General features: G+C 44.7%; 1 protein-coding gene across 19 annotated transcripts in view; it reads left to right on the top strand.

The window, feature by feature from the left end:
- The first annotated feature begins 754 nt into the window (after positions 1-754).
- Positions 755-20,002, top strand: part of rg (A kinase anchor protein rugose) — a 451,984-nt gene continuing 432,736 nt past the window's right edge. For 14 of the 19 annotated variants that reach the window (XM_076520763.1, XM_033467859.2, XM_076520762.1 and 11 more), the window contains exon 1: positions 756-4,157. In XM_076520763.1, the coding sequence (XP_076376878.1) occupies positions 3,954-4,157 (204 nt within the window). In that variant the 5' untranslated portion in view covers positions 756-3,953. Of the gene's footprint in view, positions 4,158-20,002 lie in introns of all 19 variants that reach the window. The other 5 variants (XM_033467861.2, XM_033467852.2, XM_033467860.2 and 2 more) reach the window with 2 other exon arrangements.

Below are 20,002 nucleotides of genomic sequence, written 5' to 3'. Positions count from 1 at the left end.
CATTACAAACGAAAAGAGAAGGTAAAGCGTACCTTACTCACGCGTAACAGTTGCAAAAAGATAAGCAACTTTAACTCCTGAATCTCGCGGGATCCTGCGTCCGCCGGCGCGGTACGTTAACAATTCAAGAGAGAGAGAGAGAGAGAGAGAGAGAGAAGAGCAACGACCTGAAACGTACGGAAAACTTGCCTGAAGTTCGAGGCTCGTCTGTCTCGGTAATAATTCGTCCGTGGAACCGTGTACACTTATCATTCAGGAAAATGATTGCCTGGTCTTAAACCACCACCGTGTGGCATCCGGGCGATCGCAGAGGGATCGCGACGTTGCGAGAAGATGAGCAGAGGGAAAGGAGCCGCGAGGACGATGAAGAATAAGACGTGGGTGGCCGGCTGTGCCGGTTGAGTCGGTGTAAACGACGAGGGGTTGGCTCGAGCGGGGCTGAGCGTCAGTCGAAGAAGACGGACGCGAAGTAGATCGGGACGGAGCTAGAATGCAGGATGGAACGGTGTGGAAGAGACGCGAAGAGAAGCGAAGAGAAGAGCAGAGAAGAGAAGAGCAGAGAAGAGCAGAGCGGAGCGGGGCGAAGGAAGGGCGGTGGGGAAAGGGCGACGGAGTAGGTTGGTGGATTTTCCGGGCAGAGGAGGGGGGTAGCTGGGGGTGGCGCCGCGGGCCGCGCCGTCGCCCAGCATCCCTCGTTTCCACCCGCCCACCCTCATAAAGGCGCACCCTCACGCCGAGAGTATCTGGTAGTCATACGCTGGCCCGTTGCGAGCCCGCCGATATACCGCGCCTCTCTCGCACGCTCGCGCGCCCGCTGCTCCGTGTGCACGCTTTGATCGCGACGACTGCGTGTGCCAGTGCGTTGACCCAGTTCGTCCTTCACGTTTGTTCTCGGAGCGACGTGTGCCCGCGACCATAAAGCCAGTGAAACGGAACGCAACGTAACGCAACGGAGCCGCAACGGAACGGAGGCGGGGCAGCGGAATAATCGGCGGCCTTCCCCAAAAGACGCCGGCGGAAAAACCGCGTCGCCGAGGGGCGCGAGTGTTGTAAACACGCGAGCGGCTCGCGGCCGAGTCGCGCACGCCGAGTCAGGCAGAGGATCAGCCGAGCAAAATCCCTCCTCGAGGCAGTGTGTCGTCGTCGTCGTCGTCGCTCACATGGTCTGTGTTTTGCTCCCCGTGGCACCACCTCCCTCCCCGTAGACGGTGCGAGCCCCGCGAGCGAGCTGAAACGCCGTCGACACGCTCGTCGAAACACGTCGACCCGGCCCCCGCGCCGCGTCCTTTACCCCTTCGCCGCCGTGCAATGACCGCGCGACGCTGCCTTCGACGTGGCCTTCGGCGAGACGCGCGCAGACGTTAAAATCATCGTCCGCGTCCGATCCGCCTTTGACGTAGTCCCCCGGTTCTCGTTAGTCCGACGTCACTGTCGTCGGGACACCCGGCAGAAGGCTCTCCCCGTCGACGTGTGCCGCGTCGGCGAACCAGCTTCGGCTCGTCGAACCACGTCCGCGCTTCTGCGGTCCGCCGTCAATCGACGCGCTGCCACGCGAGGTGTGCACCTGACAGCAGTCTGCCCCGTTGATATCGAGCCTCTCTCTCTCTCTCTCTCTTTCTCTCTCTCTCTCTCTCTCTCTCTGTCTCTCTCTGGGCGACTCTACCGCGGGGAATCTCGGTCGCTCGGTGGCTCGCGGAGCTGGCTGAAACGGCTCGCTAAAAGGCGAGCAGCGTCGCCGACGAAGATGTCGCGCCGTTTGGCCCACTGAAACGATCGTTCGCGGCGACGAGGAGAACGATACGCAGCGAGCGAGCCGGATACTTTCGGCGCCGGGTACGGCGACCCGTACGAATATGGATACGTTCCTGATAATGGGCATCTTCTTCCTGTGCTACGAGGTGTGCGATCTGATCAGGCGTTACGCCACACCGCAAACGGCCGAGCCGCGCCGCTCGCTCGAAACTTCCGCAGCACCGCCCTCGCAACGCGTGTTCTCGATCTCCCACAGGATGCAGAACCGTCCAGCCTGTTGCCCGCAGTAAGCCTGGGATCATCTGCCTCAGCCGACACACACACGGTCTCTCTCTCTCTCTCTTTCTCTCTCCCGTGGAACCGGAACTCCGAGCGAGACGCCGGACGAGAGCGATCCGTCAGCTTCTGACGCGCGGGGATCGCTGTCTAAGGAGCGAGCCGCCGCCACGAAGACACGTACGTGTCAGCTGATTCCGGCCGGATTACCCTGAGGAGAGCCAGCTCGCGACACGGAGCGACGCTCGACGATTAGCCGACACGTTCCCGTTAACGAAGCGAGGAGGAACAGTTTCGCCGAGTGAGGCAGCTTCGCGAGGATTCTTCGGTGACAGCTCGGCCGTTCGGGCGACCCGAAGAAGTTGGATCGTTCAAGGAGCCTCGAAGAAGTGAAAAGACCTCGTCGACGACGTCGCAATCGGCTTTGGGAGTTTACAAACATTCGTCTGCTGCCGCTGCTCGCGTGCCGGACGAGCGACGAGATCTTAAAGCGTGCCGAACGCGGGTCGAATCGAACGTGTTCCTGCGAATCCGTCGCCTCGAATTGAATTCACCGGGGCACCCGGACCACTGTGTAGGCTGGAACAGATCGAAAACAGCGTCGGGCATCGTCGGAATCGATCGCAGAAGCGTCGCGGGACGCGTAATCAACGCGTGCCGACTTGATCGCGCCGCTACTAGCGAGCCGAGGCGGAAAGTCGAGTCATCCCTCAAAGATTCGGCAGCGCCGGTATTAGCCTAAATTCCCGGCGGTCCCAAAGGAATGCGGGATTGCGTCGCGTCGGCCGAGCGCGAGGATTAATCCGATCGAGTGACGGACAGCGCGAGGAACATCGGCAGAGCGGCCGAGCACCCAGCGACGTTTACACGAATCAGCATGACATTAGGATCCTAATAGAGTCGGCAGGCATCCGTCAGACAGAGCGCGACCGGCACCCATCGGTAGGCGGGGGGAACGGCCCTGACGGCGATCGGGGCCGGAATTGTGCCCGACAAATGTACCGAACATGATGGAGCGTGTACCAGGCCGGATCGATAGCGAGACGACGCGAACGCGATAGAGAGAGCGAGAGAGGATCGCCCGGCAAACCGGCCCCTAATCGATGCGATCGACGCGATCCCGATTGATGTAGCGCGACGACGCTCGTCTGGGAGACGACGCTCGCACCGGACCTCGTGCACCGCGGGAAGATGCGCGTTCGAGCGGATACGAGCGGAACGAGACACGGAGAAGCTTGCCGGCCGTGCGTGCCGGTGTCGGTCTCGCGTTGCTCGCGCTACCAGTGAGCTGCGTTTGCCCAGCCGAATCGACGTCGGTTCGTTCGTCAGGCCACAGCTACTGTGCCCTCCTCTACGCGTCTGTTTACGCTGCAGCGACGAGCTCCGGTTCCGCGCGGATGCACGGCAACACGACGGCGATCGATGATCCCCGGATGTCGCCGGGATCTCGACACGAAAAGAAGTCCCGAGTTCGCCAAGAGACGTTGAGCTGGGATCGAGAGACCCGCTGGCAGTCTCCACGTGGCGTCGCTGCGGACGATTGTCGTCCTTGGAACTGCACGACGATGCGCTCCGTTCTTGGGCCCGACCTAACACTACGCCGTCAGAACGTTCCGCGGATCGAGTAACGCCGCTCCAGCCGGACAGTTCTCCTCGTTTGTTTCGCGACAGTGTTTCGCGACCTTGACAGTCTCGCCTGGTTTCAGTGATTGACCCTAATGTGCCACTGTTCGCCGGTGTTCGAATTCTCGCACGGTTAAGTATCTGTTGTTGTTGTTGTTGTTGTCGTTCCGCTTCTTCCTGCCGAGAGTTTCGTTAGAGACGGATTGTTCGGAGCGAAGAGGAGTTTTCGAGGTGTTCGAGAGGAGAGCCAAAGCGGGGATCAGAAGATTCAGAAGAACGCGCCGCCCGGTCCAGAGAGAGACATGGACTCTCTGGAGCGGCTGATGAGCGCAGGATTGCACCAGCCTGCCCTGATGGCGGTCACCAGGTCGCCGAACGCGTTCGTTCAGGCTAACCTTTGCTCCGTGGTCGGCAGGAAGGGTCGTCACCTCACTGGCACCTTCTGCCTGACCGGGGACACCATGGAAGGCATTATACAGTGCCTCGTGTTCCTCAAAGCGTTCTCGGTAAGACTTCGTCGACCTGTTTTAAGGATTCTTAAGGACTTTTAGAGGATACGCGCGCCGACGAGACGCGCGGCTAACTTTGTCCTCGAAGAAAGAGAGTAGGCTGTAAATATAATACGTGCTTATATTTAGACCGCGGATTTTAAGCTAAAAATTGGTAAACGAAACAGAGAACAGCGAAGACGCGAGAAGAATCTGCGAATACAGTAATGTCTTCCCAACCGACGCTCAGATTGCGCAAAAAAGTGGACAATTTGGGAAGAGGAGATGCGATTATTCGAGTCATGTAGCCCGTCTTTATAATTGTTGAGAATCAATGACCATAAAAACGATCCTAAAAGCTCGAATATTCGTATCTCCTCGTCCCAAATTGTCCATTTTCGTGGACAATCCGAGCATCAATTAGAGAGACATTACTGTACTGTCGCATCGCTGTCGCTGCATTGACAGCGTCGAAAGAAGGAATACATCTTTCTTCGACTTCTATTTTGTACAACCGTTTGTATCGTCCGTCGAGGACAATTTTTATTTCGCATAAAGATCCGCAGTCCAGATATTTCCTTCGAATTTTCGTCGTTGACTAAACTGGCGCTCGGTTTTCGCTTACAAGCCGCGATCGAGTTTTATATATTTATATTGCTTGATTGGAACATGTTATCGAATCCATTAGCCTCTAAAGTGTCTTTGAAAGCAGCACACGCCGCTTTTTTGTTATAAATCGAGTAAATTGCGCTTCGGTGATTCAGTTTTAGTACGAAGCGAACGTATACCTGCTCTATAAAGGTTCACGTTGCAGCCCAGCGGCTCGGTCTTCGTTCTTTTAACAGAGTTTACCGTCTGTAGAGCGAACGTGTGTTCAACGATGAACGGTTCGAGGAGCAAAGTGGCCTCGCGAAAATTGCTCCTCGCGGAAAGTCGTAGGCTCTGTCCGCGAGGAACGATGCTACACCGAAACCGGCTTGTCTCTGTTCCCCGGAATATCAGACTAATACCCCGGGAGCCTGTTCCATTTACCAGCGGGCCAAGTGGATGGGAAACAATGTCGAAATTGTTTGCCAAATATTCGTGGAACGTCGGTTGTAGAAAGCACGTCGCTAGGGAGCGCGATAATGACGGCGATACATGCCGCGAATGAGAGACCCGTGCTCTATACCTCGAATCGGAAGATTTAGGCTCGTCGAGGCGATGCGGGAAACGGGCCGAACATTCGACGAGATTATCGTGCGTGCTGAAAATGACCGGAGAGCGGCCTGATTAGAAAGATAACGACCCGGCGAAAGTGCGAGGGCTCCGCGCGCCGCGACGATCCGCTTGTGTTTGTCCGAACACACGCAACCAGAACTATTGTGCTGTTGCCGGAGTAAGCACTGGCCGGGACTACTGATGCACTCTGCACACGAGATGCGCCGCCGAAGTAGCGCAATTCTATGCACGAGGGTTTACCGTTCGACATCGGATCGCGGAAAGCTCGCGTTGCTGCAAAAATTATTATCGCTGCTGGCATCGTTGCCCGATGATCTACGATTCGTGCTACTGGAAGTACTGTAAATTCTCTCCAATTTTTCATCAGCTTGTAAGCAAAAGTGGAGAATCTGAGAAGAGGAGATGCGATTGTGCCTCGTGGCTCATTTTTATAGTTGCCGATTGTCGGCAATTTATGAAAACGAGGCTTTCCTCTTTCCAAATTGTCCATTTTTGTTTACAAAGCTGAAGGAAACTTAGGGAGAAATTATATTAAATTATATTATTATATTCATTATAATATTCTTCTTTTCGCATACGAGATCGCATACGATTGATGCTACTGTCATTTCTAAAGTCCATTTTTGTTTGCAAGGGAGAATTTTAATATTAGGATGGATTTATTGTACACTTCTTTCTGCACTCATCTTTGACAGTGTACGATCGCATACGATTCATACTACTGTTGCAATCATTTCTGAAGTTGCTATTGTCAGTTTTTCGTCGAGTTTGCATTCGTGTCATTATCAATTTCTGTGTCTATTTTCGCTCGATCGCACAGGTTTCACATTACTGCAACATTTGTCAATGTCTGTCCATATTCAGTTTACTCTACTGAAGGATCTATTGACTCGTATATATCACACTGCTGTCTTTTCCTGATCACTAGACTGCGGATTTGATGCATTCACGATAAAAATGAGTAGTTTCAATTTAAGAGAGATTGAAAGAATTGTCAAATGTCACTGTGTCATTCCCAATCTAATAAAATGATTTCAGAAGAAAGAATGAACTTTTTATTTAGTTTCTATTTCTTGCAATTGATGCAGACAGTCTATATTTTGCAAACAAAATCAGCAAGTCTACTGATTACACTTGATTGATATTATTGTCTGAAATTGTTAGTAATAAGTATTATTATTTATATATATTTATTTAGTTTCTATTTCTTGCAATTGATGCAGACAATTTATATTTTACAAACAAAATCCGCAGCCTACTTATTACACTTGATTGATATTATTGCCTGAAATTGTTAGTAATAAGTATCATTATCTGAATTCACTATTATCAGTGCCTGATCAGACACCTTCTACATAAATACAAGCAGCTGTTTGATTCGCACTTTTGCCAACAATTCGTTCGAATCCCATACATTACTGCAAACATTCTTTCCAAAATTGGCTCCTCGAGCCATCAAACTTCCTAATTACCTCCGCAAAGATCCTCGAATCTCGGCGGACCACGGGGTCAGCGGTGTCTCGGACTAATTACCATCTCAATTAGACACCTCGGGGCGAATCTGATAAAAGAGATCCTGCCCCGCGATGCGAAAGATTCTGTACCGAAGAATTCGCGCGTCCGCCCACGATTGTAATTCCTGCAGCTCTGTTACGCGAACAAAGAGAGAGAGAGAGAGAGAGAGAGAGAGTGCAGCTATCCGAAGCAATTAATTAGCAATTAGTTTCCCGGGAGTTTGAAGTAGAATTAGAGATTAGAAGTTCTCTCGCGAGTTCCCGCGATTTCGACTTTTCCAACAATTCGCGATCAAAACGGAGAGTCTTCCTCGGGAGCGTTCGTCGTGAATCGGACGAACTCGGCCGAGAATCGCAAGAAACGTTGCCGTTCGATTAAAGAACAAGCACGATGCTTCCTCTCGGCTTATTGAAACCCCGCGAGTGAGTCATAGCTTTCAGGCTTTCATCGATTACAGGGCCAGGAAGAACGCGAGCCCTGAACCATCCCTTCGACTCCAGCCGCGGCCGCCCCCTGCACATAAATCTGTGCCAAAGCCCTTCGCTTTTCGCTGTTCGCCCTTGGCTCCACCTCGGCCCCCGTACACCACCCACGGAATCTCCCTCCGACGTAATCGGAGCCCTCGATCAATGGGCACGCTCCTGCCCCCGGGATGGAATTTTTTCGTCATTGTCAATCAATTTTCCCGGAAACGCGAGATCCGCTCGGAAGCGAACAGTCATTCGAATATGAAACGTCCAGGCCATTTATTTCGCTATATCCGGCGAACCTATCGGGCGCATTACAAGCTCTCGACGGGACTCGAACCCGCGAATTCGGCGAGCCCAGAAATTTTATATTGCGTTGGCAACTAAGTAATTGCCGATTTGTTCGATGAAATAAAAAATTTGTTTTTACTTGGGACGAAGTTTAATCTGTAATGTATTTTCCATTTTGTTCGACGACCTTTTGCCATCTCGACTTTGCCATAATCGACCCGAAATGGAATAATCGAGTCCGATTTATTTTACTGAACTTCCGATAAGGTTTTAAGAGAAACTGCTCAGAATATCCTGGGATTTCTACTCCGACATTGTTCATCGGATAGTATGTTTTGATACTGTATAAACTTTTTTTGCGAAAAGTTGCGGCCTTCGAAGTTATTTAACAAAATATGTAGCCATGTATGATCGTATATGTGGCCCGCGTGTGCGAAACGATCGCTACGAATTTTCAGGCACGAAGGCAAAATTAATGAAAATATCTTGGATTGACGATAAATCGACTAACGATAAATCGTGTGAACGAAAATCTGCGTAAAAGTTAGTAAAAGTTTTATTCGATAAGAGATAAAGGCGACGACAATATTTTCTATGAAATCGTATCATTTTGGTTACACAAATTCGATGCATTTTTGCATTTTCTTCGACAAATTATCGAGGCGTTTCCGTCGAAAATCGATTAGCTTAGAAGTTATGGTTTTTGTCCCGAACGCCCGTACAAGCGTAAAATGGCGCCTTCCCGTAAACTTTTCAAATGTTACAATATTTGTACGATCACTTTTACACGTGCCGCTCGAATTTATTTGCCAAAAATACGAACATTCACGGACAATAAAAAATAACATAATAATAATAATAATAATAATTTTATAATATAACATTTACGGATATCATAAAAATGGGAGTGAAAGACATCTATAACCGAAATCGGCAATTACTTAGTTGCCAACCCAATACATCGGCACACGGTACCCAAAAGCCTTTTAAATAATTTCGTCGGCGTTGTTTCACCCGATTCCCTCCTCGCACACACCTATTCACAGTTTATCGGCTGCCGCTGAATCGAACGAGCGTTGCCTTCGCGCATCTGTTATTGTTTTTATTCCGATACTATCGACAACCACTGTTTTACGACGAAGTTCTTCCGGTTGTTTTAGCCGATCTCGAAGCTTCTTTGCATTCCTTGGACGAAATATTGTCGGGCGAGAATATGGAGACGGGACGGTAAATTTTCTGTAATTTTCCTTCTGCTTGTAGACAGAAATAAATGATTTATAGGGAGGAGATTCGAGACCTGCGCCTCGTTTTTATAATTGTTGATTTGTTGATTGAGAATTGTCTGTTTTTGTTCGCAAGCTGAAGGAAAATTAGGGAGAATTTATCGTCCTGTCCCAATTAGGGAGAAAAATTTTGTTCTCCCAAAATTAGGGAGAATTTTTACTGTATTTCCAAATTCTTCTGACAATTTCGCTGCTCCGTCTTTAACCCTTGCCGTACCATTTTCGTTAAAATTTTGATGTTTAGAAGTTTCAAGATTATAATAATTTCTTATAAAGGAGAACAAAAATCGTATTTATCATGTGCCTAAGTTTTCTATGTAACTATGTTTAACCGTTTTAGCGCCGAACGACGATATATCGTTGCCGCGGCTGCATTCGTGAAGATGTTTTCTTAAAATTTTTAATAAGCAACTGCTCCGTTTCGTATTTCTTCTTTCTTTTTGAATTTTCTAATTGTCGGATTCGTAACGTTTCTGCAACTTCGTCGCGAGAGTTTACTAAATTACATCAAACAGGCTCGCTGCATTTCGTTCTGGCAGAGACGTCTCCTTTCGCCGGCGCTAAGTGGCTTAAATATTTAATGCAAGAAAACAGGATTTTATTTCGATCTAGAAGCGCGGAGTCGTTCTTAAGCTGTTAACCGGGAAATTAACTTTTGTTCAACTTGGTCCGCGATTTCTTCTCTCTTCGCAGTGAAAAGTTATGTTATCGCGCTGATAGCAACGAAAGGAAGTAGCTTTTCACTTGTTGCTGTTTTATTTGGAACAAATGTTTTATTGCATATTTAGGAAATATATACACGAGTCAAATGTTTGCAATGTCCCGACGCTGCTTCACACTTTTAAAAATGTCCTTAACGAAGAAAAATCGCTATGCCCATTGCAGTTGCTCTTCCTGGTATAACGAAATATTTCGTCTCTAGCGTCCATTAATACTAAATTGCCGGAGCTAGTCAATTTAACTCATTTACGATTTTATTGTAATATATATTATATTATTATAATATATATATTATAATAAAATTGTAAATGAGTTATTGTACTTTATATTAATAAATAAATATATAAGTATAATAAATTATTATTATACTTTATACATATATAATATTATACTTATACTACTTTATTATTATATTACTTAATATATATAATATATAATATATTAATATATACATATAATAATAATAATAATAATTTTTAAGTATATATATTATATATATTAAGTAATATAATAATAAAGTAGTATAAGTATAATATTATTATATATGTATAAAGTGTAATAAATATTATATATATAATAATAATAATATAATAATAATTTTTAAGTATAATAATAAATATATATAGAAAAACTTAAATAATTTGTTTTTAAATATATGTTGCTTTTTCGTAGAATTATGACCAACATATATTTTAAATAACCAGCATATATTTTAAAAAAAAAGTTATTTAAGTTTTTATATTATATTATTTTATATCGATTGTTTAAAATACACGATTGGTCATAATTCTGTTAAAAACCAACATATATTTAAGTTCTTCCATATATAATAAAATCGTAAACGAGTCAAACATACTAGTATTTGTTGCAATACATACGTAAATGAATCGTTGTTATAAAATTGAATAGAAAGCGGTCTGAACGCGGCGAGACAATTTAACGCTTATACGACACAAATTGAAATTATTCTGCCGTCACGAAGATGTTTTCACGCGGTTGAAATATTCTTTATGACGGTTCCGCGATATTATTCCGGGAGACAGGAGGAAGTCGACACAAAACGGTGGCCGGCGTCAATCTCAATTCCAGGGCAGTTAGCGGACCGATCAAACCCGGTCGATGAGTCCACGCTGCCCTCGGCACCTGTCCAGTTCCATCTGTCAGCTCCTCTATGGGAGACCTCAACAGCCGCACGCGACCTCCGACCGCAAAGGACTCTAAGTTCATCTGGGTCATGTGCCGTACAAATCGAAAACAAATTGTACACTTGCAGAGACCCCCTTTTCGGAACACGCTCATCGCGGTATCGGGGAGATACCGGCCCGTTCTGAAACCGCACAAACTCCCCCAACAAAGCTGTCCGAGCGGGCGTCTTCGGCGAGAGCCGTTCCGTTTGTAGGACACTTCAATCTCCTGCCCTTTGAATTCCCGGCTTTGATCGGAGGATACGATATCGCGAGGTGACAAGCCGACATTTCTTACGGGCCGGCGAGAGAACGGTCTAAAAATAAAACACCAATTGCCGGGATCATACGGCGACGTCTCGTAAATCCTTTCAACCTGTGATCCACGTGCACGCGTTCTCGGGAGAACGATTTTATTTTGCGGAAAATCGCGCCGACACTAATTACCGGCACCGTTCTGAATCCCGACGAGAAATTTACTCGGTGAAACCGCGAAATTGTTCGAACGCGAGCGGACGTTTCTTCCGAAAACAGCGACACGTATTTCAACGATTCGACGTTAACCTTTTAGGTACGGCCGAATTCTGCGCGAGGCGAAGCGTTGCTTTCGCTTGCGATCGAACTTTGATTAAATGCATATCTCTAACTTGCATAATTCACGCGATCTAGCACGTCGATTGCATTGCGTCGAAAACAGCCAAATCGCGCGCTTCGTTTCCAGCAGGTAACTTTCGAGGAAAATTCATCGCAGGCCACTCCGAACTCTCTTCTTACCATCACGGTGATCGTTCAAATTTCGCTAATTTTTTCCGCCAGCCGTTTTGTAAGAAACGATCGGCGGTTCGTAGCGCCGGCAAACCCAATTGTCTTCGAAATGGAGACAAATCGAAGCGAGGCGCGAGGTCCGCGATTGATACCCGCCGTTGGAGCGCCGCGTCACGCCATCCTCCCATGAAAGAACCTGGAAAATGAGGGACAGGGTTATGCGAGGTCGGGTCGCTAAATCGTCGATAATGAGAATTCGGTGCCGGCTCGGAATTATCCGTGAGCGGCGTCGCGACGCCCCGGTGACTTCGCGGGAATGGCTTTCGACAGTCGGATAAGGAGATAATCTGCGCAGGTTCGACATGCAAGAAACTCCTGCACCATCGCCCGTCTCCTATCTTTCGAAAGAAATTTTCCGTTCTCGGAAAACCCCTCGACCGCCCACGCGCCGGCAACTGGGTCAAAGAATTTTCATCGTGGCACACCGATGCAAATTGCACGCGAAGAGCTCGACGAACTGTCATGCACCGACGGAAAAAGCGGTTCTTCCATTAGAGATACATAGAAATCAAATTTGTTCTGTCGAATGTTTACGAAGTTATCTTTGGGCTCCGCTGTTTTTTTAATACTTTGGTCACTACGGATCTCTCTCCCTCTCTTTCTCTATCTCTGTTTCTCTCTCTCTCTCTCTCTCTCTGTCTGTCTTTCTAGATCTCTCTTTTTCCCTCTCTGCCTCTTTATATCACTCTTTCTATATATATCTTTCTCTCTCTTTCTCTCTCTGTCTTTCTCTCTCTTTCTCTCTCTGTCTTTCTCTCTCTCTTTCTCTCTCTTTCTCCCTCTTTATATCTCTCTTTTTCTCTTTCTATATCTCTCTTATTTTCTTTATATTTCTCCCTCTTTCTCTCTCTCTCTCTCTCTTTCCCTCTTTATATCTCCCTTTTTCTCCTTCTATATCTCTCTTATTTTCTTTATATTTCTCTCTCTCCCTCTCTCTTTCTCTCTCTCTCTCTCTTTCTGCCTTTCTAGATCCCCCCCCTCTCTCACAGTCTTTCTATTTCTCTTTTTCTCTCTCTCTCTCTCTCACTCTATACTCTCATAAAAAAACGATTGTAGCCGAACTCATATTCTATTATCTCTGAAATGGTATTCTGTTTTGTTTTTTTGAAAGATTACTTTCCTTTCTCGAGAACGCGGCGACTTTCGACTAGAAACTTCTGGTTTCATTTTTGCAATCCGATTCTGTTCTTACACGGTAAATACGTTCCAGAAAAAAAAGCGTGTAAAAAAAACAACGTCCTTTTCACACAGAAAAACAGAGAATTAGTTCCATGTCTAAAAAATATTAACATTGATAACATTGAACATACGCATGGTTAGTGGAAACAATTGTTCGGAAAATTTCAATCAAATAACTTTGTTAACCGTGCCAAATCGAATGAAAACGTGTAAAAAAGCAAATTGAATTTATGTTTCTAAACCGTGTGAAAACAGAATTGTGTATACGTATTTGCCTTTTCTCTAGTGTATTGCGGAGGCTTGCAATTGTTTTGTCTACTTTATTTATACACAGCATATTCATCCTTTTATTAAACTGAAAAATAACGAGAGAATAGCAAAAAATACGATCCTGGCACGAATGAAAATTGATCGCGTAAATTCGGATCTATACAAAAGAAATGCCGACGCATTGAAATTTGCCGATTCCATTGGAATTTGTTCGCACCAACAATCGATTTTATTCACATTTTGTGAACACTTTGCTGGGAAGCTGATTGTTCAGTGTAATATGAAGAGGTTGAAGATGATCCAGTGTCTTCTAAGTATTGTTGCGCTTCTCATACCAGTTTCTCCCGCACAGCAATAATTCGGGCTCCAGTCTGCGAACGAATGAAGCTTTAATTAACGATAAAACGAATTCTCGCAGAAGAGAGTCTATGGACGCTGCAGAAATTCCAGCGTTATAACCACCGTACCGGCGCTACAATTGCTAAATCGCATTCAAGTTTGATTCGTTCGGAGAAAAGATAACAACGCGGGTTTCTTGTTTTGGAACGGCTCATTGTGGACATTTCAGTCCGCCGCGACGCCGAACGGCGTATAATTAATTCTGACTTCTTCATGGAGCCCGAACGTTGTTATTCGACTGCGAATTCCGCGCGTTCGTTCCGGGATGCAGGATGAATGGGGCACAATAATATAATATGGGAATATTAAACAAATTTCCGGCACTGTTTGTTTATCTCCTTCGACTCGCACGATCCATCGGCGCTTTCGTTTTAATAACTGCTTTCACGCGTCGTTGTGCGAGAATATCAATTTTTGCAATGCAATTTCGATTTATTTTGACGCGTAAGCGGTTATGTGTTACCGCGTAGACGTTGCTTAAAAGCGCAAAAATAAATAATTTGGGAAGCAGAGACGCGATTATTAAGCCTTTGCGGCTCATTTTTATAGTCACCGATTGTTAATAACTATGAAAACGAGACGCAAGGCTCGAATAATCGTATCTCCTCTTCCCAAATTGCCAATTTTTGTGCGCAATCTGAGCGCGAATCAGGGAGAAATTACTGCATTTTGATGCACCTTGTACACGTTATGCATAATATAATTATATAATTATATTGAAATAGTTAAAAGAATGGAACCTGGACAATAATTTGTTTCGTGATCAAAAAATTTCGAAAATACATTTCTCGTTTTACACCTTTTGCGTCAATGCATATGGTTTGCTTTATATCTAAAAAAAATATATGCGATAAGAGAACAGTAATTCTCAGCGCATAAATTAATTTGGACAAACAAACGTCGCCAATTTACAACACTCAATCTGAAAGAAAATGACACACGGTAACAAAGTAACATACCAATGTACTTTACATTATTAGCCCATGAATTTTTTGCATTTACAATAAAATGAGTAAATCAAATCCAAAGCCAAATTCAAATGAAAATGCTACAAGAATTTAAAGACACATCATCTCGAACTTGTTACAAAGTTTAAAGAAAGAAAGAAATGTATATCTAGCTCTTGTACGTTCGTAATTAATGAGAATTTACTGAAAATTTATATTTTCCATTAAAATCTGCAATCTACTCATTACACTTTCCGATATTCAGCGTATTTTTCGCGCACAACCGTCATATGCATATCACATATTTATAGTGCATAAACTTCCACAGTTTAATCATGACAAGCCCAGGCTCTGACGATCGCATGACGATGACGCTTTGCGAATGGTCGCCCGTTGATTTACATTGATCACAATACTGCAGCGTGCAGCGAACGATATTCCGCGCCGGAGACAGAAGGCCTAATTATTGCATGCTCGAGGCCTAATTATTGCAGTGGACAGCAAGCATTCATACGTGTAATGTATCTTGCCCGCGATTCGCTTCTATTCGTCCATTTTTACCCAAATTCGTTACACGATTCGCATTTTTTGCAGCATTTATTTTCAAAGAAAAATGAAGTCGATGCAGCAATTTCTCCGTAATTCGCGCTTAGATTGCGCGCAAAAATAGACGATTTGGGAAGAGGAGATGCGATTATTGTGCCTTGGAACTCATTTCTATAGTCACCGATTGTTAATAACTATAAAAACGAGACGCAAGGCTCGAATAATCGTGTCTCCTCTTCCCAAAATGCCAATTTTTGCGCGCAATCTGAGCGCGAATTAGGGAGAAATTACTGCATTTTGATGCACCTTGTACACGTTATATACAGTAAATTAATAATGTACAGTAAATTCTGCCCAATTATCCTTCAGTTTATAAATAAGAACGGTCTCGCGGCTTATTTTCTCAGTTACCAATTGTCAGCAATTATAAAAACGAGATGCAAGGCTCGAATAATCGTGTCTCCTCTTCCCAAATTGCCAATTTTTGCGCGCAATCTGAGCGCGAATTAGGGAGAAATTACTGCATTTTGATGCACCTTGTACACGTTATGTACAGTAAATTAATAATGTACAGTAAATTCTGCCCAATTATCCTTCAGTTTATAAATAAGAACGGTCTCGCCGCTTATTTTCTCAGTTACCAATTGTCAGCAATTATAAAAACGAGATGCAAGGCTCGAATAATCGTATCTCCTCTTCCCAAACTGTCCATTCTCGTTTACAAGCTGGAGGAAAATGAGGGAGAATTTATTGTACCGTCAAAAATCAATACAGTAATGTCTCTCTAATTTTTGCTTAGATTGCGCGCAAAAATAGACAATTTGGGAAGAGGTGATGCGATTATTAAGCCTTGCGGCTCCTTTCTATAGTCACCGATAATAGATTAATAAATTATAGAATATGAATAGAATAATGATTATAGTCACCATAATCATCGATGTCAATAACTATAAAAACGAGACGCAAGACTCGAATAATCGTATCTCCTCTTCCCAAATTGCCAATTTTTGCGCGCAATCTGAGCGCAAATTAGGGAGGAATTACTGCATTTTGATGCACCTCGTACACGTTGTGTAGTTCTCTCGAGGGTTCAGGATGCTACAAACCACCGAAACCATCTTTCGCAAGCCATTCGAATCTCTAAGCTATCAACCACGGTGGCATCATCTCGACCATCGTGGCAAACACGACCGATGAAGCGTCACGCCAAAAACTACGAGGATGGCCCGGTGTTTTCAACGAGGCTGCCGCTTAAAACACAAACACCGGTGCACTTTGCGTTGGTGCAGTCAGCTTCAGAATATGGTTCGTTGGCATACAGGGTGCTCAAAATGTGCGAAGCCGGAAGGAACATTCCAAATTCATCTACGAGACCAATTTATTTTCAATTCGGATAAAATTCATTCTATTTTATTATTCGATCAGTTTCCATCTACGAAGCTTGGAAAATTGTTTATATTTAATTTCCGATTCTAAAGACTTTTAAAAGATACACATTGTTAGTTGTGGTTTATAAAAAGAAGCACTGGACAATATTTCCAATTGTTTCAGACTCTTTTGAGTCTAAATTGACGCGTTTCATGCGACCGAGAAAATAATGGAAACTCGTACCAGCGTTAAATTAATTATTTTAATTATTTCAGTATTTTCTTGTTGTTCGAATGATCTGAAACTTTTGCATAGATTCTGTTTCTATTAATTGGAAAATTATGGAAGGATAGAGAATTAAGAAGTAGTATAGCACGGATAGCTAAATAAAATTTTATTCAACCGAATTTTATTCGAATGAGTTCTGCGAATAAAGTTTTATTCGAGTAACGATTCGAATAAAGTTTTATTCGAACAACGATTTGAATAAAGTTTTATTCTAATAAAGTTTCATTCAAATAAAGTTTTATTCGAATAAAGTTTCATTCAAATAAAGTTTTATTCGAATAAAGTTTTACTCAAATAACGATTCGAATAAAGTTCTATTCGAACAACGTTTCGAATAAAGGTTCTGTTCCAATAACGATACGAATAAAAATGTATTGAAATAACGACACGAATAAAGTTTCATTCGACTAACGATTCGGATAAAGCTTCTGTTCGAACAATACCACGAGAAACTGTAGGAATAAAATTTCATTCGTTATTCGTTATACGAATGAAGTGTGCCCAGCTCGGATGAAGAGTGCCTTCCGACTCCATATTTCTGGAGCATCCTATAGACGGGGCGGCTGTCGTTCTTCGGTCGAGTAGATGGCATTCTTCGTTTGCTTCGCGCTGCTCCGAGACGAAGGGTGCGAGGAAGGTGACGATAACATCTCTATGAGACCGGCTATGAATTTTTATCCAGGCCTGGCCGTGGGCTACGGGCCTACGGGCGAGTAACGAACGAATCGCGATGGCCTCTAAAGAAAAAACCACTTACCCCGGTGAGCTCGTTTGACGATAAAAGTTATTGGCGCGGCGATGACGTAACGGGAGGGATGGCTGGGCTTCAGAGAGAAGAAGAGAAAGGAAAAGAGAGAGATAGAGAGAGCGAGAGAGAGAGAGAGAGAGGAAGGAGGGGTTGGAAGAAGATACCAGTCTGAATGGCCGGGAGTTGAAACTCCCCTGGAAGATGGAACCAGGAAGAGGAATAAAGAAGGGGAACGGTTTAAGCAGAAATCGGCCGGCTCGTGGTTCCTCGGTCCCGGTTAACGATGAATCACGTTCCGCGGCTCTCTTTTTAATACGACTTTTCGCTTCTCGAGGATCCACCGACGCCGACGCCTCGCGCCGAATCCCGATCCGGCCGGGTATTAGGCGAACCGACGACCGCGAGATCGGACGCAATACCGAGTTATGAACTTTCCGCGAAACTGACGCCGGAACTGCTAATATCGCTGAGTGTGTTTTCCTGGGAATCCTTTCGGCTCGTCCTCCTCCCCTCTCCGCGCGGTCAACGTATTAATAAAGTTCCCGTTTGAATTAAGCTGCGGGATCGACTCGGGATTCACACAGAGTACAGTATTGTCTCCCTAACTGACGCTCAGATTGTGCAGAAAAATGGACAATTCGGGAAGAGGAGATACGATTATTCGAGCCTTGCGGCTCGTTTTTTATAATTGTTGACAATTCGTAACTGTAAAAACGAACCGCAAGGCACGAATAATCGTATCTCCTCTCACCAAATTGTCCATTTTTGTGGTCAATCTGGGCGTCAATTAGAGAGACATTACCAAATCGAATGAAAACGTGTAAAAAAGCAAATTGAATTTATGTTTCTAAACCGTGTGAAAACAGAATTGTGTATACATATTTGCCTTTTCTCTAGTGTATTGCGGAGGCTTGCAATTGTTTTGTCTACTTTATTTATACACAGCATATTCATCCTTTTATTAAACTGAAAAGTAACGAGAGAATAGTAGAAAATACGATCCTGGCTCGAAAATTGATCGCGTAAATTCGGATCTATACAAAAGAAATGCCGACGCATTGAAATTTGCCGATTTCATTGGAATTTGTTCGCACCAATAATCGATTTTATTCACATTTTGTGAACACTTTGCTGAGAAGCTGATTTTTCTGTGTAATATGAAGAGGTTGGAGATGAACCAGTGTCTTCTGAGTATTGTTGCGCTTCTCATACCAATTTCTCTCGCACAGGAATAATTCGGGCTCCAGTCTGCGAACGAATGAAGCTTTAATTAACGATAAAACGAATTCTCGCAGAAGAGAGTCTATGGACGCTGCAGAAATTCCAGCGTTATAACCACCGTACCGGCGCTACAATTGCTAAATCGCATTCAAGTTTGATTCGTTCGGAGAAAAGATAGCAGCGCGGGTTTCTTGTTTGGGAACGGCTCATTGTGGACATTTCAGTCCGCCGCGACGCCGAACGGCGTATAATTAATTCTGACTTCTTCATGGAGCCCGAACGTTGTTATTCGACTGCGAATTCCGCGCGTTCGTTCCGGGATGCAGGATGAATGGGGCACAATAATGTAATATGGGAATATTAAACAAATTTCCGGCACTGTTTGTTTATCTCCTTCGACTCGCACGATCCATCGGCGCTTTCGTTTAATAACTGCTCTCACGCGTCGTTGTGTGAGGGTATCAATTTTTGCAATGCAATTTCGATTTATTTAAAGCGGTTTTGTGTTTACTCGGAGAAGTCGAAGAATCACCATTCGATCGACAAAGGTTTCGTCGGTAACAATATTCATAAATCGACGTTATCAAGTCACCGATAACGTTTGCGTTATGTTTACCTGTCAATGGTACTATTGAGGCACCGCTAAAATTGTTATATCACGATTCCAAAATCATTTCTATATTATCAAAGCTCAGATTTCAATAATTGTTAAAAATGTAACCTGTTCTACGAGTCGCAAGACTCGATTTCATACGCATAAAATGCACTTTGTGATATAAAATGGAAATACTGTATAAGTCAGAAAAATTATTTTAGATTTATGATTAAAACGGCTTCAAGAGTGCAAAGGGTTAATGTCGGGAAAACGAGGATCGATATACAAAAAAAAAATCATAAAAACAATGTCGGTTAAGACATCGTCGGCGAAATGATTGTCGGCGATTTGGTACAAATATCCTCCGCGCAGCGTTCCACCAAGCGACGCGATGCGCAATTAAAATATTTTGATAGGAAATTGCGTTCGAACGGAATCGAGCCAGTCTATCGGTTGCCCGAAACCAATTTGAGAACGTCGGAAATCGCTCCAAGTTTCCCGCCGTCCCCGCTGCTGAAATTTATTCCTCGTCGAGCATACCTTCTCCCACGCCGAACGTAATGTTGTCGAATGAAAATCACGTAATTCAATTACACCTGGACGAATGATCGACTCGTTTCCCAACGCCGCTGTTCGATAGTCGTAGCCGATATTCGTTGGAGAATTTTGCCGCTGATGAAATTGCAACCTCGAGCGATTTTATGCTAATTGTAATTTCGTAAATTACAAGCTGACGTATTTTTTACTGTATCGAATCGGCTTGTTCTTTACTGATTTTTGGGACACCCTGTACAAG

Source organism: Megalopta genalis, chromosome 4 (genome assembly GCF_051020955.1).
Source record: "Megalopta genalis isolate 19385.01 chromosome 4, iyMegGena1_principal, whole genome shotgun sequence".
NCBI lineage: Eukaryota > Metazoa > Arthropoda > Insecta > Hymenoptera > Halictidae > Megalopta > Megalopta genalis.
Note: the sequence above shows the minus strand (reverse complement) of the source record. Positions and strands in the feature narration are given on the sequence as shown.